This window comes from Montipora foliosa, chromosome 9 (genome assembly GCF_036669935.1).
Source record: "Montipora foliosa isolate CH-2021 chromosome 9, ASM3666993v2, whole genome shotgun sequence".
Classification (NCBI taxonomy): domain Eukaryota; kingdom Metazoa; phylum Cnidaria; class Anthozoa; order Scleractinia; family Acroporidae; genus Montipora; species Montipora foliosa.
This window is the reverse complement of record NC_090877.1, coordinates 2006396-2026178: the sequence shown is the minus strand read 5'-3', so window position 1 is coordinate 2026178 and position 19783 is coordinate 2006396. Positions and strand designations below refer to the sequence as shown.

The 19783-nt window shown below is 39.3% G+C and overlaps 1 protein-coding gene across 1 annotated transcript in view; it reads right to left on the bottom strand.

The window, feature by feature from the left end:
* The window catches only part of LOC137969420 (splicing factor U2AF 50 kDa subunit-like), a 23248-nt gene extending 4306 nt beyond the window's left edge, over positions 1-18942 (bottom strand). The window contains exons 1-10 of the mRNA XM_068815636.1: positions 18752-18942; positions 18164-18290; positions 17737-17772; positions 15401-15471; positions 14019-14164; positions 13153-13269; positions 7220-7276; positions 6404-6461; positions 2071-2174; positions 206-328 (exon numbers count right to left, since the gene is read on the bottom strand). Of these exons, the coding sequence (XP_068671737.1) occupies positions 206-328; positions 2071-2174; positions 6404-6461; positions 7220-7276; positions 13153-13269; positions 14019-14164; positions 15401-15471; positions 17737-17772; positions 18164-18290; positions 18752-18857 (945 nt within the window). The 5' untranslated portion in view covers positions 18858-18942. The remainder of the gene's footprint in view (positions 1-205; positions 329-2070; positions 2175-6403; positions 6462-7219; positions 7277-13152; positions 13270-14018; positions 14165-15400; positions 15472-17736; positions 17773-18163; positions 18291-18751) is intronic.
* Positions 18943-19783: the final 841 nt, after the last annotated feature.

Below are 19783 nucleotides of genomic sequence, written 5' to 3'. Positions count from 1 at the left end.
TGCGGGCAAATCTTTTCAAATGCAAATTAATTTGCCCGCATTAGCCTCCGTTTCATGCTAGATCCAGTCCAGCTGTGAGAATTCAAAACTGGTCTACCGAGTCCGTAAGCTGATCGCTCGAAAACTGGGTGGATCGCTTAGAATACATGCAGCTTACCGATTGTTTAAAAAATTGTGGGCCAGGAAAGTTTAACAATAAACTTACCACATCTGTTATCGTGAGATCCACATACTCACAGAAGGCATATCCCTTTGATAGACCAGTGGCACTGTCCTTCACTAAATTAAAGGCTTTGAGTTCACCAAATGATGCAAGCAGCTCTTTGACCTGTTGAGAAGAAAGCAGAACCAGCCAAGCTTTAGTCACTAAAATGCTCATGTTGACATTTGAACGGAAACATACCGTACACGATAATTTCACACACGTAGCCACCAAAAACAAGGCTAATTGGCACAGGCGTTTGTTTTCATTTTCATGCGTTGAAGCCCATCTAGTAACGATAATGACTGTAGAACAAGCCCATAATCTCAGTTTCGTAGCCACAATAGCTTGTTTCTTCCTCACTTGCAAATTCAGACCGGTCATTATTACATACTCAAGTGAACAGTTCATGAATTGGCAAATGCAGTCAAAAACAATTTTTCAGACAAAATCTAAGCTTTAAAAGGACACAAACTTGGGACCATGAAATTGCAGGCCATGACACCTTAATAATCAATACTTCAACTCAAAAATCGAACTTGAAGATAGTTGGCTGCATGGTACGGCATTGCCTGGCAGATCAACCGGTGCTCCCTCACAAAGTGCCATTCCCATTCAAGCCCTCTTTTCCTGACGTCTTTTTGAAAGCACCTTTTTGCAAAATTTATTTCAATGATCATTCTGATAGTACAACATGATCAATTAATGGCAATGAATCATAACTTAGCAGTGCATACACACTCTCTCTCTCTGTCTGTCTAGCCCTCCTTCCACACACAATGCAGAAGAACTTGCCTTTGGCCACATATGAAGACCATATTAGTCCCCCCTAAGCTAGGGATTAAATGAGGGGGAAATAAAATTCAAATAATGTCAGTCTTGTTGGAATCACTATTAACAATAATTATTTAACAGCAATAATCATTCCACGGTAGAGGAGTTTCCTTTACTGTTGACAATTTTGGCGAGAAGACAAAAGAAAACTCTGCTCTTGCTCACAAAATTTCCATAAAGTAGTGCATAGTGCAAGAGTTCCTTTGGTCTCTCTCACCACATCAAGAGTAAACGACACTCAGCAGGAACTCTTAGTTAAGTTAGTCTATTCTGAAACAATGTATGAAAACTTAAGACTAATCATGTGGACTTTTAACCTATAAAATCTTAAAGAAATTAACTATTTTTCAGAATTGACTTGTGCTCAAGAAAAGAAGCATTATTATTCCAAACTAAAAGTTCCACACAAGTGATCACTCTATAACGGGGAGATTTGTAAGACGTTGATTGCCTATAAAGAAAAGCTGAAATAGAAAAGGCGCCGAGATCGCCGTCTTTGCTAAGCCGAAGGTGGTATGAGGATCTAAAAAAGAGAAAGACAGTGGCTGAAAAGTAATGGCTGAAAAAACAAAAGTAGAATTTTGCTGTTAGTCTGATGTCGAAAATCCCTGAAAAAAAAAATTGTCCAAGAAAGTTTTTCTTTTTAGAAGCCATCTTGCCAACTTTAAATTTTCGAAAACTGCTAAGAAAAGTCCTGAATCACAAATCATCATGGATCACTTTGCATCTAAGAAAAAATTATTTTGTGAATTTTCACTTTGCCTTTTTCGCACACACTCAAGACAGCAACAACAAAAATCAGTGTTAAGTCCAACAATTACAAAGAAAGGAGAAATTGGTTGTGCTAAATCACGACCAAAATGAATTAACTTTCATTTATTGCATCCAAACAATAAACTTTATTCTCGTCTCTCAGAAAACTCATTCTATGAGAAATTGAAAAGGTGCAATCACACTGTCACTGACGCATAGGAAACTCCATATGGAGTGCAATGCCCCCCAGTTCGACACCCAGCATGTGCCATATTCCTTACCTGATCTTCATTTAAATAGTTTGGCAATCCTCCAATGAAGATTTTGTGAGGGGAATCTGGTACAACAGTTGAAACTACACCAGGGACATGGATTGTCGCCGTCTCTGAAAACCAAAGTAAGACTGACTTATTTCAAAGTCATATTTTCAAAATCACTGACAACAATTACCGAAGATGATTTGTAAATTTTGTTCAAAACAGAAACACGTTTTAAGTTCCAATGTCTCGCTTTTAGTAATAATTGTCTGGCTTGTGATCAACGTTCATAAAATTAAATCTCCCATTGTTTTTTTTTTCTTACAATCCTCAAATAAACGTCACATTCTTCTGATTGGGTCTGGCGTTTATTTGAGGGAGGCGTTCAGTTCAGTTAAATGCTCATTTAACTAAGTAAACCACCACGAGCGTACCGGTCATCGTTTCATCTGATGCTTCTAGAGCACTGGGGTATGGTGCCATGTTCCAGCATCATTGGTTCTCGGGCTCGTGGCTCCCTTCTCAATTGAATACAAAGAACTCTTCCCGATTGTACTAGCAACCTACACTTGGGGTCCACAGTAGGCTTCCAGAAAGGTGAACTTCCTATGGGATAACAGCTCAGTGGTGAATATCCTGCGGTCTGGCACATCTGAAGACCATACCATCATGGCCCTGGTTCGTTATCTCTGCCTCACAGCAACCAGTCACTCATTTTCTTTCACTGCCTCTTCTGTGAGTGGGAAAACAGGGCTTGAAATAATTTCCCGGCTGGCGCCGGTCAAGTTGTCCGGTCAAATCTGTTTTTTCTTGTACAAGACCCGAATATGCATTATGTCATAACTTAAAACGACCAGACAAAATGTCCAGTTATCCAAGGATTTGACAGGATAACACCCATTTTGAGCGGACATTGTCTGTTGACCAACCGTTATTTTGAGCCCTGGAAAAATAACCCACTACTGACTCCTTGTCATGTTTTCAATTTCAGTGCTTCCGCCAGCTCGCCCCTCATGCAGACCTCCAGCAGACTCCAATCCCACGTCTGATCTTAAGGGATTTGGGCCTTCTCCGAATGAGGAATGCCACTTCTTATTAGCTAATGGCCTCACTCCTTCGACTCAGAAAGTATATTCTTCTCCCAACGCCACTTCCAAGAATTTTGCATTCTGGACAATCATCTTTCTGCATCGGCCTCAGTGTTGCCAGCCAATAAAGAGACCCTCAAGCTTTTGCCCTCATCTTGCAGACACTCTTCTCTAAAGGTTTACCTGTCTGAAATCTGTTCACTTCACATTAAAGAGGGCCACCCAGACCCTTTGGTAGGAGGCCTCCAGCTCCAGCGCGTTTTGCGAGGCATCAAGCACCACCAAGGTTCAAATCTGCCAAAGCGCCAGCCCATCACCAGTGACTTGTTGTGGGTTAACGTCGTTCCTTGGATTTTTCTAATCACAACCATTCCATGCTTTGGACCGCTTGCTCTCTTGACTACTTTGGTTTTTTATGTGCAGGGGAGTTCACCGTCCACTCTCTGTTTAACCACGACTTTCACCTTACAGTCTGCGATATTCAAGCAGATTCCCTGTTTAATCCAAGCAGCTTCAGAGTTTACATCAAAGTGCTTCAAAACGGACCCCTTCCGCCATGGTTGCCTCATCTACATTGACACTGGTAAACCTGACCTCTGCCCTGTTCGTACCATAACACAGTATTTGCATCTCCGTGGCTCCAATCCTGCCTCTTTGTTTCTCCTCTCAGATGGCACACCATTAATCAATTCTTCTCTTCCGACCTGCCCCTGGAGTCAGCTTGGAGACTTCCTCGGATTGGCTCATGGCTGGGTTGCAGGGATTTGCCAGCCATGGGGGCAGTTTTTTATCTATGGGCTGGCTGGCCACAGTGGAAGCCCCTGGATACTCCAGGCACCCACCTCCCATTTTAGCAAGGCAGCTGGTTAAATTTAGTTAAATGCTCATTCAACTATGTTAAGCACCACTAGCGCAGCGGTCATCGTTTTTTGGCGGTTACCTTTTTAGCGTTCAGTGTTTTAGCAGTCATCCTATCACTCATAGCAGTCATTGCTTTCTCTTGGGCGGTCTTCGGTCAAGCTGTCAGTGGTCAAACTCGCAAAATGGGGGCTCCGGTGGAACATCGTGGTTTTTGTCAACCAGGTTTTCACGAGTTTTTCTCAGGCGTTTGGAGCTGTTTTCATCGATACTTTTTGAGCTTTTCCCCCACCCCACCCTACCCTCTATTCTTCCTTCTACTGAGTCTATCAGTGTGACGGATGCCTGGAATGGGAGCTCATGGCTGGGTTGCTGGGGTTTGCCAGCCAGGGGGGCGGTTTTTTTTATCTAGGGGCTGGCTGTCCACAGTGGAAGGTGGAAGACCCTGGATACTACAGGCACCCACCTCCCATTTTAGCGAAGCAGCTGGTTAATTGGTACATTTCCTTCCGCAAGTATGTTACAGCTGTGCTACCAACTGGTTTCGGCAAGACCATAATTTATGAGAGCTTTGTCCTCTTAAAGGACATGGGTGACCCAAGTCAAACGTAGTCGATCGTAATAATTCCTCGTCATACAGTGCAGCTCAAAGATAAGCGAACCAAAATACCGACGACCAGATTCGGTCAAACCATTATCTATGGATTGTAGCCTTCCAGAAGAAGGGGAATTCAAGGACATGGCTTCAAACAAACATTGAGTCATCTTTTCTGCAAAAGGAGCTCTTTCTTTTGAGGTTACTGATTTAATGATAGATGATGAGTGGTCCATTCTAAACAAGAATTTGTCCTTGTGGACCAACTTCACAATGTCAAAACTTGCCAAAACACTCCCACATTCAATAATTTATTTTAACATTTATTCTGCAAATCCCACTAAAATGTGATGCCTCTCTCTGCATAGGTTTTCTACTTCTCTTTTTACCAGGCTTCTTTGGAGTGTCGCTCATTAAATTCAAAGTAAATACTGTAGTTTTCTGCAGTTTCCTTTCCAAATAGTTGATTGGATTCGACATGCATATAAATATTTCCACGCAGTAAGTGTTTATTTACCTCAGCAATAAAAGAGGCAGAACCATTTGTCATATCACTTTCACTTAATTAATAAATTAGCAGATTCTGAACGCGTCGGTTACAGAAGAGCGTGCCTATATCTCGCCCTATCACCATTCTCCCCTCAGCTCGCTTGCATGACCAAAGCAGGCAGTTCAACTAACTCAGAAGGGACTGCGAGCAGTCTATGTACAAAACCACAAATTTCAACAATTCACCTTGTTCTTAGGAAGACAATGGCAAAGAAATTGATCAAATAATACTTGTATGTTGCATACCCCCCGCATGAAGAAATTTTCTTCTTGCTCAAACCCATAACCTTGTGACAATTTTGCTCTCATGTGTCATCATCGCACAAATTGTTAGTCCAGTTATGCTTGCAGTGTGCTTAACATTCTTCCTTTGATGAAATGGTGTCCATTGATAGTGAACATTTACATACATACCTACATACTTAATTGACCGCTCCCCATAGGGGCTTTTCAGGGCCAATGAAACACAACGAAACAGAACAACAACAACTGTTAAGAATCCCAACTGGCCGGAGATAAACCAGTTGGCTATTTTACAAGTTCAGCTGGGATGTTGAACCAGGGACTAGCAGGATCAAATTCAACGAGCGGTCAGAACGGGTCTTGACCCCGGGATCTCCGGATCTCAAGGCAAGCGCCCTAACCACTGGGCCACACTGCCTCACATTTACAGAGTCATTTCTTAAAACTCCTTGGTCTTCCACATCTGCTTCAGGACAGTCTTCTAGTTTCATTGATCAACAAGTTGATTTTAGGTCCTGTCCACACATACACTGTATCCCGATATTTTTTTAATCTTCATCTTTTTCTTTCTGGATTAAAAAGTAATCCCATCCATACATAGCATATTCAAATCAAATTTGCCCATCCACATAAATCCAAAACGTACCCGAATTCACTCTAGTACTCAAAACTCCTTGGTAGCCATCTTGGGAATTGATTTTACAGTAAGGAACTGGGGACTGGAACTGGACTTTGCATCCACATGGTTCCAGATTCATAGCGGTTCAAAAATATCCACTGTAGAGAGCATAATTATTCACAAAGTTCGGTAACACAAGCAAATAAACCATTTTCGAAAGATCAAATATTCAGCTTGATAGCGAAGCAGTGAGGACAAAAACAGAAGGCATATCCGGAAAGAAAAAGTTGCAGATTCAAAAATATCCGGGCCTTAGAATGACACCATTAACTCAATTTAAAACTGCTGTTGTACATGCAAAATACAAGATTAAAATCAAAAAAGCAAAAATACATAACAATGTACCAGACATTCCAGGGATAGGTTGGTAATCCTTGGGTCTTCGTATCTTGAGTGACTGGCCCTGAGAGTGACATTAACATTATTTGCTATTGTGGTTACAGAATAGTTTCACATTTCAGCATCCATGCTGCCTTGTACTTTTAAGTGTGTCTTTGGTGATTATATTATCACAAGTACATGTAGTGAGCAAAAGAGTTTAAGCACAACAAAGCAATGACAAATAATAGCGGGATACAATGGAAAAAATGAAAACAGTATTAATTTTGCAAATTTGTTTTTTCCACTTAACATGGATAAATGTACATCCGTAATGTTTTTAGAGTTACATATATGTATGTACACTCACATATATAATGCAAGCATCACAAGCTGCGACAGTTTTGCCCAGAGCTTTGCAGTAATGTCATTTGACTTGGTTCTGCAGGGATGTACATGTAGCTAAGAATAAATTCAACTGGTTGAAGGTTTCATTGAGGCAGTGAGTTTGCACTCTGGGCATCATACAGGGAAAGAGAAGACACGCCAATACTAAACCAAATGTTTTTGTTTCATTTCCAGTATCGATAAGTTCTCGTGATAATTTCGTGTACTAACAGACATTCAATTGTTTTTTGTTAACACATCGAATGACTTAAATTAAACTTTGAATAGTTTGCAATCTTCTCAGTCGCTTCGATCGACAGCCAAAATTAAGCTGGCTATAACCCCTTTCTCAAGCAGCCAGTTTCATTGGCAGCCGGCCCTTAGCGACATACCTGTGTTTGTGTTAACGTTTCATTACTATTTTGTTTATTTCTGTATTGTGAATCACTTTTTTACCTCCAATATGATCCCATCAAAAGCCATTGCCTGTGTGGTCTCTTCAACAGATCGCAGCTAAAGAGAACATGAAAACATCAGTGCAAATATACCTACATTGTACGTTAAATCAAACAAGAAAACACTTTTTTTCTTGTAGGTTTGCCGTATGACTTTTCCACAATGTCATAGTTATTGTAAAAGAACATAGCATTGCCATTCAGTGGTAAAAAAGTTGAGGTGAGTTGCAAGCCATGGCAACAAACTTTAATAGAAACCGATGTCCACAGCTTCAACCCTTCCCTATTTGAGAGTGAGACTTGTACATTGTACAAGTAGATTTTACTCTACTGTAGATCTAAAACCAGACGATTTTACTCATCAAGTGAGGGTGCTTTAGGAGTGAATGCGTTAATAGGGAGCTTTAGCAACAACAACGGTGACGGCAACGAGAACATCACAAATTTGCATATTTAATGGACAAAAGCAATTAGCCAATATCAAAAATACCATAACAATCTTTGTTTGTCCCTCCCAAAATTTTGCATAAGCATTGTTTTTATTTTCTCTTGGGACTTACAATGGTCCCAAGGGAAACTGGAAACAACGCTTACACAAAATTTTGGAGGGACAAACAAAGAGTATAATTTATGGTATTTTTGATACTGGCTAATAGCACTGCATTTTACTGTATTCATTTAATTCACTGACTCCTAGGAGTGAGACTGACAAAATCTGATTTTACTGTTGTCCCCTGTATTAACGCATCACTCAACAAAGACGATCAATAATTATTACTCGTCAACTGGGGGCACTCTAGGGAACCCGACGAGTTAATGGATTAAACAAATGTAAAAGAACCTTATAAATGTGCAAGTTACCGCATCACGCGAGTCGCGTAGGGCGCAATGGTAAGAAATCTGTATGTGCAGTGGCTTGATGCTCGTGCACGATTTTAATTTACCTTTTGTTGCAAATTTAACAGTGGAAGGTGTTTGTAAAGGGTCAATTTTAGAAGAAAACATGCCTATAATAAATTGCAATATCTTCCTTCATGAAAACATTACTTTTTTGTTTACAAAGCTTCGTTCGCCGATCGAAAATCCATAATAATCCTTGGTTTGTTTTTCCTTTTGGAGACTCACTTTGAAAATTTTATACGCAAACTTTAACCCGATGGTCAAACAATCAAACGCTTCAGATAATTTACAACTGTTTTCCTTATCGAGTTGCGAACTTAAGATTGTGGACGATAACAGCACTGTTGACTGTAGGTAATAATATTATTATCATGTAGTTATTCTGCGTAATTATTATTGGTTGTTGTTAATGTTCGTGTGCGAGCGTCAAGAAAAAGTCATCCTTAAATTTCACATGAAGTTTCATTCTCAATGTTTACGGATATTCAATTAATGAATGTTTCAAAATGCACACTCCAAAAGTTTTGCAGTTGGCAAGAAATTTTAGCAACACACATGTTTTCTTTTGTTATGAATTTTTCCACCAAATGGTCAATGTTTCAACAAAATCGTTGCTTATTTGGGGTGAGGCTAAATGGCGTGGGTGGGTGGGTCATGGGTCGTGAGTCGTGGGTGGTGGGTCGTGGGTTAGGTTTGTTTGAAGATAAAAAATATATATATATTAACTCCCTCAGTGCTGGGTCCAAATTTGCAATTGCCCGCTCACGAATTATTTTACCCGAACACCTTTTATGAAACGTTGAACAAAGGAAAACTGTCTCCCATTAACTATAAATATTTTTCCTTCTGGTCTGGCAAACAATTTCGGTAAACATTAACGAAAATTACGAAAGTGTTCGAAAGTATATGCTTAACATTGGCATGCGCGTTTGCCGAGAATGAATGCATTAATTAAAAAAGAAAACTGTATTAAACTCGCTTGTTTGTTCTGGAACTTACGCTAATGGAATAACGGAACTCGCCTTACCCAACAACTTAGATATAACGATCTACTGCTTTTTGTCGGCACTTAAAGTACCCGGTAAAAGAAAAGAACAACTGCTCAACTTTTGAGTCATTTTCTAGCAAACATCTCAAAGGATTTTTGTCTGCACGTTTGGTCATGATTTGTTGATTTCATGAAAGCTAAGGATCAGCCGTCATGCATCAGCCTCGTAGCGACCGTGCGGTTGTTCGTTTAGTAACGTGGGAATGCTCAAGTATGATTGGTTAAAAATAGCTGAAATGCACGTCTTTGCCAAAAGCCTTGCAGTAGCAGCCTTCGTCATGGAGGATACACCGGTGAGTTGGACATTCTTAAATCAGAATTGTTAACGTAACATCTTTGGCACAATCCCTTCAGTGTACCTCGGTGTACACACTAGAAAGAGATCACGGACAAAGCTGCTGTTGCGAGAGGGTTTTTGAAACAGCATAAAAGTATGTATACATGACGTGTATACATGGAGGATCTCGGACCCACGACCCACCCACCAACGCAGTTTCGACACTCTCCTTATTCGTGCACGAAGAATTTATTTTCCATCGGAATTTTCATATGTAAACCAGATGCACGTGTTTATTGACACTTAAACGTCTTCTCCTTACGGCAATTTCGCCATGGATTTTTTTAATTGATATTGTGAGAGTATTGCTAATTTCCAAACAAATGAAGAAAATCAGACCCACACATGATCGACAATCAATTTAAGGTGTGATAAAGAAACCTGCATGAATCAATTCAAAGTCAATTCCATGCATTTATTAACCCATTGACATCCAAACCGGCCGTAACCGGCCGCGCGCAATGACCCCTGAAATACCCAAACCGGCCGTAACCGGCCGTACAAAATGGCGTCTTGACCAGAGGTGATCTTAGGCCTCTACCCAGTCTCCCTTAGTAAATCTAAATTTTTTGTTGTTATGGAGATTTAGTAGGATAATTGACCAATCATTTGCCGTCTTGTGAGCATATTTTGACAGCTGAAAAGAGACCCCATAAGGGCTGGCTTTTTGCCCTTTCGATCGCGCGATCAAATTACGCGAAAACAACAGCCGATGCACCAGATAGCGCACCGAACGATGGGGATATTCATGCTTTTTTTTTCGGATTCGGAGGATCTAGGGATCTAAGGGATCTTTTATGGTTTTCCTGTAAGAGGAGGGGATACTAGAGACAAAAATTTTGATTTAGATGGCTTTAAAAGTGACGAAGAAGACGGTGAAAACCAAGCGACCGATGATAAACATGAAGCTCGCTGGAATGATCAGGTCGATAATATTCAAATTCCAGATTTCGTGGCAGCTACTGCTCTTTATTTCGTTTTAGATAATCGTAATGAATTAAATATTTTTCTTAGTTTTCATAGGAGATGATCTATGGGAATTAATGGTAAACGAAACGAGTAGGTATGCCTGTCAAAAACTCTTAAAATCCCCGAGCGCACTGCCTTTTTTCATGCAGTAAGCCGCGCAGAATTAAAGGCCTTCGTAGCAATTAACGTCATAATGGACATTGATTAGCTCCCGATTTTAGCTTTATATTGATCAACCGATGGATTTTTTGCAAATAACAAGTTTTTTTTTCTTAAAATAAATTGGTAATCGAAGGAATTTTCGCCTTCGGCATACCTCGGAAGATCGGTATTTTCAACAAGTAAATCAATCCGACCGTGCGTTTTTATTCCGCAAATGCGAGAAAACTTCCAGTGATTTTCTCTGTTGTTTTTCTTGTGTTGTGTAAGTTATCTTTCAGTGAAAGTTTTCGAAGGAGCACTTTTGTACACAATTTGACCTTGTTTGTTCTCTCATGAAACATGATAGTGATCAATTAACTAAATTAATCTTGCGGTTTTGTGCACGTGTATTTCGACAAGCAGAAACGCTCCTCGTGAAATTTTGTTTCGGCAGCGGCGTTTGGGCATAATTTTTGCACTTATACCTGCAAGAAAACAAAGCGATTGGGATAAATTTCAAACAATTTTTATCCATTGAATGGTTAGACTTAACTGTAAATTGCACAAGGCATATTTTGAGTTACAATATATATTTTTCAAGCGCTTTGTTTAGTTAGCGATCAAAAACGTTCTTGATTGCTTAACGCACGCTGCTTCGAAAATTCTACCTTTACATTTTCAGTTGAGCCTTAGCGCGTGTTTTGAATCACTTTTTAGCAATATTTTTACATCATCTGGAAGTTCACTGTTTCTTCTTCAGTTGAACTTAATTCTAAAACTCAATCTCTTGTGTACATTTACTGCGCATATGGTTTATTTTTAGCGCTCATCTATCACCGTAATTAACATACATCACGCCGGATAATCAATTAAGTGTCACACGCGGCAACCTGGATGACAATGGGTTAACTTTACACGGAAGATCGCCAGTACAACTACGCATTGTTTGCATTACGAAGTTTTTCCACCAAATGGTTGATGTTTGAACGAAATCATTGGAATTTCCACTTGTAAACCAGATGCATGTTTATTGTTCAGGGCTCGAAATTAACAATTTTAGGAAGGCGCCAATTGGCGACTGATCCAAAAATTTTGGTCGCCAGATCTTAACTTTTAGTCGCCATTTTTTTTCACTGATATTTTTTTCTTCATTTTTCTGATGATCATGTACACATGCAATCTTCTTCATAGTCCTAAGTTTAGGTACACTTAAGCTTCTAAGACTGAGATACTAAAACTTAAAAGGAAGCCAGGGCTCGTAAAACATATCATTACGCATTACGAGGTAAATAATCAATGTGAAAGCAGCTTTAGTCACGTTTCCTGTGCTTCCTCCGCTTTTGTTAAGTTTCCATGTAACATCGAGTCTATAGCTTACATAAATAGACGAACCTGAACATAAACAATCAACAGTTTTCCATATTTTCAGCGCTAAAAAGCCAAGGCTTCGTTGTGAACTTCACGCTTCAATGATTGCACGTGTTGTTTAGTGCGCCCGCAATACCAGCTGCTGAATCAAACATGGCGCTCGATTATGAAACATGGAGATTGAAGAGCCAGAAGAGTCGTGGGTTTGTTTTGTTATTTCTGTGCGCATAAATCATGCATTTTATCCAAAACTACGGTTGATTTGCCTTTGAGGTTAAAAGGATGAAGGAAAAAGGTGAAGGTTAGTCGCCCACTGACGACTAGCTCTAAAAATCTAGTCGCCAACCCTTGATTTTTGGTCGCATTGGCGACCAGTGAGTCGCAATGTCGAGCCCTGTTGTTGCTTAAACGTTGTGTCCAATTCGCAATTTGGGTGATTCCCATATAATTTAACAATCAAAAATCGTCTTCACTTACTCACAAAGCTGCAGAGAGATAATTTAGACATGAAATTGACTGATTTCGTGTAACACATTAGTTCTTAACATATGCCAGAAATTTACGCTTTGGTTACTCTCGCGCTATGCGCATCACGTCGCGCATTCGCATCGCCCAGGAAACGCGACGCGAGGTGGTAACTTACTTTTGAGTGGTACTGTACATGTAAACAAACACATGAAAAAATAATTCACACAACCTGCAGATGCATGCACATGTAGAACCAATTGTACAACCATTAAAAACATGAAAAAAAATTTAAAACTTAGTGTTTAATTCAACAGCTGCTGAGTTAAAATTCAAACATCATAATCTGTTCAGTCTATAGACCTTTCTCCAAAATGGCGGTCGAAAATTCAAATAAGTTAAAATTAAAAACGTATACCAGCACTTGATAGAACACCTTTACTTTTGTAACCCTTACACTGTAGATGTTATATCAGCTGGGAAATGAAAATGCCATACCCCCAGTCATACAAATGTTTGTAAATTTTTCATATTTTTTTAACTTACATAAATTTTTCTCAGCTGATATCATACTTAATATGCTAAAACTTGGCAGGGTTACTAAAGTAAAGGTGCTCTTTCTATTTCTGACATCAGGTTATCATTCAGTTCAATTTGAACTCATTCAAATCCGTTGCTGCCATTTTGGAGAAGGGTCTATTCTCACCTCAATGAAAGCAAAGTTCTGTTCCAAGTTAATTTGTGCAGCAATCACTGGGTTACCAGGAGCTGTGTTCAATTTTGCTTCTTGCATTTTTGCATTGAAAAATTCAATCATCAAGCTCTGAAAATGATCACCACAAACATCACCCATCAGTAAATAAAACAAAATTAGTTTTATGCAATATTAAAATTAATGTTTACAGACATACAGAACATCATGTACAGTGTATGACAGAGAACACTTAGCGTAACCACATGCATTTAGGCACCTATCTCCGCCACCCAACCCACCCTTCCAAAATATTATCAAAGCACTGGTTGTAATGGTTTTTGAGAACCTACATGTACATGAAAAGTGTATTGTCGGGAAATTGAAGGGGTCAGTGACTCACAAAATATGTAGTCAACTTTAGGGAGGAAAAGGAGAGTTTAATATTAAAGTGGGGGAAGAAAATGTAACAGAATGGAAAAGGGGAAAACACTGGGAGGTGGTGAGACAAAATTACATTTTTCAATAGTTTTTTCCCCTTTCATGTAGGCTACTGTCTAATTATTATTTTCAACTGCAAACAATCAATATAATTATTATTAACACACACACATCCAGTCAGTACATGTACTTTCAAAAATTATTAATCAACATACCGTATATGTACAGTATATACACAATGCATCAAAGATAAAGAGCTAAAAATGAAATTACACAAACCAACAGCAAGACCCCATGGACCAATACTCTGATGCTGGATATGAAAGCAACCTTTTAGGGGGAATGATCAAAACCATGAGAGCTTTACAAATTCAATTAATTCACTGAACTAAAATAATAGTTAATAAGTAGTAAAAAAATAGAAACAAATGAAAACCTACTTGTAACTGTACCTCTGTTATGCCAAAAGGTATATTCCCAACGTACAATCGGCGAGCCTGGCGTGTCATCTGACTACCTTGTGGTAAACTACTGACTGTCCCCCCTGGAACTGGGCCACCAGCGTTCACTGGGATCTGTCCTGCAGCTGCAGGGGATTCGCAACAAAGTGGGTCACAATTTCAAATCCAGTTAATTACATGTAAATATCTTTTGTTTCTTTTTAAAGTTGTCAAAGCTCAGAATGCAATGCATGTACACTGTTTGACAAAACAAAGACAAAACAAAGACAAAACAAAGATAAATGACAATGTAGACTGGAACAACATTTTCTAACCAACCAGTAGTCAGAATAATGAGCTTTAATATTGTAAGGAAAAATCACATTATCACCTTTATACAACCACATACACTGTACACTGTACAATATATGATGCCAAAGACTTAATACATGTAGATGAAGAATGCAATGCGTGTGTACGCGGCTGAATTAGTATGCAGCATGGGAGTTTCAGGTTTTCAGACTTTTGTAGACATTTTGTAGATACCATATTTACTCGTGTACTAGTCGACCTTTTATGACAGTATTCATAGCTTGGTGACCTGGAAAACATTTTCCAAGAGGATGGGTTATTTATCAAGCCATTTTTTGAAACTCTTTGGTGTTCTTTTCGCCTACCAAATCTTCCTTCCTCAAAGTTAAGAGAAAGGTTAGTTTCAAATATGAAGATTTTTGTTTTCAACATGACTCAGATAAAAAGGTAGTAAAAACTTCCTCAAGTAAACTGAAATACTCGTATCATAGTAATTGTTACAAGAGCTGACAAACTTCACCTACAGTACATGTAGTTTCTTTTTCGTCCACTGCAACTGCAAAAGGATTCTCACAAATACAATATTAACTTAAAGGAAAATTTTATCTATCTGAATTTCAGCTTTTTAGCCAGAAATAAAGAAAAATCAGTTTTTAGCCCTTGAAAATGGGGGGTTGACTTATACACCAGTTTGACTAATACACGAGTAAATACAGTACATAATAAGAGGAATTTATATCCTGAAATTTTAAGCTAGTGAGTAAATGATGTCACTATTCCCTAGATCCAACCCTCCAAGATCCAATCGGTCAGTTTTGAATGGAGTAATGGTGGACCATGAAATCCAAAACAGTTACATGTACTTACTAACAAAGTTAACTGTCTTTGGATATAAAAGCTCAAAATTTTTTCAATCAGGTGTTATTAAAGCCAACCCACTTTCAAATAATTCTGAACACAAAAAAGTGACTTCATCATAGTAGCACTTATTAAAGACCTATATGAATAAATCAAAAAGGGGAGCAAATTGATGTCAAAAATAATATGGATGTGGATAGTGTTGCATGTACCTCTCATGGCTTTATACTGCATAGGTGTCAAATGCTCATATCCGACAGGAGGTCTATCCCACAAACTTTCCCTGTAAAGCAGATTGCAACAAAAGAAAACTTTTTTCCCTGATTTAACTTTTTTGTTTTAACATGTACAAACATTGCACTACATGTACTTACAAAAATACATGAGAAGATAAAAATTAGACTGGAGTACAATAATAATTACTTTTGTTGTGGTATGGATTTTCTATAGAAATGAGTTAACTGCATGTGCTCACAATATGTAGCACTCAACAGTCACACCATCATCATCATCATCACACCACTACTGTACAGTACCGCCTGGAAGTATTGACCCCTTTACCGCGTCATTGCCGCGTCACCCTGTCGCGACTTTCCCTCGGTATTCCCGCGGTAGGCCGCTTTTCTGCTGAGGGAAATTTACGGCTAGGCTCCAAAGTTGCCGCGGGAAAGTCAACCAAGGTAAACCCTCGGTAATTAAAATTCCGCGGTAGAGTTGGGTTTCCGCTGACTTTGTGTTTCGATAAGCTATTGTAGATTGTAATGTTGAGATCCCACTGAACAACAGAAACTGAACAAGTTCCGGCTGAAAAAATTGCGAACAGCAAAGAGCTGCTAATCATGCACCTTGGTTTCCTTTCCTTTTACATGCGAAAAGAATATCCGTACCGTAGCTAGATTCCGACCACATTTGAAACCTTCTTTGCGACATGCATTTGTATTTTGATTGCAGTGATTATTTCGAAGACTTATGGTGGACTACTCATTCGAAGGTTCGACGCTTGTCCCACTTAAGTGGACTTCGCCGTCATTTTATACATTTAAGTTTATGGGAGAATATGTCCGCTTGTTTTTTGCAGCTCGGCGCATGGAACATACATTTATTCTTTATTCATTTATTATTTCGATATCCTGCAAACAGGAGAGGGTTTTGACAATATTTACAAACTGAAAGCTTACATGTTCAGGGTGAACAGCTCGAAAACCTTGCGTGACCAAGTTTTGACTTCTTGTGGTTTCCTACTGCAGTATTACTTTCTAAGGTTGTTTAGTGTAACAAATCACAAAAAAGAAAAACACTCCAAGGAAAGAACCCAGGATAACAAACCCCTGAAATAGTCGAAAATTATTTGATCTAAACTGAAAAGATTGTTTTCGTGCTCTGGGTAATCATTGGTGCATATCGGCGTGGTCATGCAAATTTATCACGAGTGGACGGCCGCTGCGAAAAGAGTTGCACGTGAAAGCCAAACGTGAACACTGGATCAAAGATGCTTCGAATTTGTTTCGCTTGCTGGTTTTGCATTTGTTAAAATTCGTATGCAAACGATGAGCGTTCAGATACGTAAGAGACTTCTTTTATCCACTAACTACAGTCTATTCTTAAATTTGTTTTCCATGCGTAATCAACATGCTGCAATTAAAAAATATTTATGGAATTCAAGTAGACCATTGCATGACTGATAAAACAACGCGAAAATGTATTTTGCTGCAAATGCTAGGATATAACAATTTATTGCTGATGAAAAGCGATGAAAAAAGAAACCATTCTTAAATTATTCGTCGGTACGTTTGGTCTCAAAATAGTACCGACAATTAAAGGCTCCGATGCCTCGGAAGAATGTTGCGATTAAAATTGAAATTTGACAAGTTTAACAATAATACAATGTATGTGGAAGGAATACCTGCTTTTAACCAAAATGGCGATGATAAAACGAAGACAATCGCACAAGTTTGAATTTCAGGTATCCAAATAAAATAAAGTCAGGCTTAGACGGAAAGAGATACAATTGAACCTTTTTCAAAACCAAACAAATAATTTCTCACGCACACATACAGTATTACAACCTGGAGAACAATGAGTGTTGCGTTGCCTGGATAATCAAGCTGTCGCTTACACTGTATCTTTAAAGAAGTCTTCAGTGTTACATTATGTAAAGATTATAAAATTTGAGTCCTTACGTAAAGGCACACTTTCTCATTTTGATTACAATTTCTTGCATTACGAATCGATTCTTCACACCATGAGATATAAAATTTGACAGTCTTCCGCTTATTTTACAAGAGCAACAGATCATTGTTCTTTCCCGCGGCAAGCCTCGTCTTTTCTCCTGCGGCAAATTTCCCGCGGCAAAGTGCACCTCGGTTTTACGGAGGGAAAAAAATTTGCATACCTCGGTCCTGCGCGTCCACTACCTGCGGCAAAGACGAGGTATTGCCTCGTCCCTAGGGGTCAATACTTCTAGGCGGTACTGTACTTCTTACATCTTTTATGACTAACTGTGCCCACATTTCATGGCTGACCAAACAAATTAGTTTTTATTAGTCACCTCTTTTTTCTCCTTCTTGGTGGTGGTGACGGAGACCTGAAAGTGACCACAAGAAAATATTTTCACAAATACAAGAACCATGTAGTAGTTCTAACCGTAGTTAAAATTATAATAATGAAGTTATAAGTACAAATGTTTATGCTTAAAAAAAAAAAAAAATGTATGCACTACAATGAACGGCACTGTAATTTCCTTTACAAGACTTTGTCAGCAAGTCATTCCACATCATAATTCTTGGGGATTGACAAATCATACAATGTAACACAATATTGCTTTTCTTTTGCTGTTCACCCCAAAATGCAACCTTTAACATTCTTGCTTGCATCAGAGTTAGCTGCCGATCTGGCACAAACTTTCCCAAAGCAATTTTTCAGGCCTTACTCATCTTACAAAAAGCACCAAAACCAAAACTTGTAATAATTTTTACCTTCCTCTGTATCTTCCACTGTCCCTTCCACCACCGAAATTTCTGCGATCTCTGTTAGGACTCCTGGATCTTGATCTTGATCGACGCCGCCTATCACGTCCCCTATCCCTGTCTCTTGAACGATCACCTAGGGAAAAAATAAACTTTTGTACAGCTACCTCCCGAAATGCATGTGGACATACTGATAATGACTTAGCCACATTGTTAAAAGCATTATTTTGTTCCATGACTAAAATGTTGCTGGTGAAATCCAATTCCATAACCTGACAACATTATTGCATTTGCTTTGCTACCTTGAAAACAATCTTTGAAAGCATTCTAAAACATTTTCAAAGGTTCTTTAACGTTGGCGAAGTGTTAAATAATATTATAAGAAGGACGTTATTCTAACAAAAAAATTGTCACAGGTCAACCTATACATGAATGCTCCACGTCCTCACATTGTGGAACAACTAAACAATATTTTATTACAATGTTACAGTGCTCAGCCGGGCTACACAAAGAGACTAACGGTTCAACACGATCCAGTCATAATGACTGTAAAAAATGAAATAATTTACACCACCAACGAGCTAAATTTCAACCTACCAAAATCATCTCTATCACGGTCATTGTCGTATTCCTTGCGAAATCCACTTATTTTAGCACCTATATCATCCTCTAACTTGTACCCGTTTCCTTCGACAGCTGCCATGGCTGTGGTGATAAATTTTTCTCTTCCTGCTTAAAAGGATTCCAACATGGACGACACTTCATCAGATGGGCTAGTGCATCGTGGTATATATTTTAATGGAAACGAGGCTGAACTTCGTTTCCAGGGCTTTTTTCGACCAGGGGTGGGCGAGGAGTGGGCTGGGATTCGGGGCCGATGCCTGCTCTTAAACTTCGTTTAAAATTCCTTTTAAATTCACTGAAGGACAGCCAAGGAATATTTTACGACCTCAGATGTGCGGATAAAGCACTTACGATCACGCGAAATCGACAATTTAGGGAAATTTGATTATTTGCGATTAAACGAGGATGCTAATGATGTTTGCATAAAAGAAGCTTATCCTCTTAGCCATTCCTCTGTTCAAATACAGTGGAACCTCTCCCTTGGGACGTCTCTATTTGACAGGGAACACCTCCATTCAGGGGACATACTAAACTTTGTATCCAACCCAACCTCTATTCAGGGAACAACTGCTCTGTTCCAGAGGGTGTCCCTTGAAAGTTCCACTAAATGTCGATTTACTACTAACGAGATATAACTGAAACTCGCTGCTTCATGGCTCAGTTGCCTTGACAACTCGGATGCTCGGCCTTCTTACCAGATACGAAAGGCCCATTAGATGAGCAGGGATGGCGCAGGGGAGCAGGCCGGGAAGCAGAAATGACGCAGTGGTGAGAGCGCTCGCTTCCCACCAATGTGGCCAGGGTTCGAGGGTCAGACTTGGCGTCACATGAGGGTTGAGTTTGTTGATTCTCTGCTATGCTCCGAGAGGTTTTTCTCCGGGTACTTCAGCTCTCCCCTCGGCCTCAAAAACCAAGCTACGATATCATACGAGTTGATTTCTGTACGGTGTCGCCAGTTACTGCCCAGTGCTAAATACATTGCTAAATACAGTCAGCGCGTCAGTT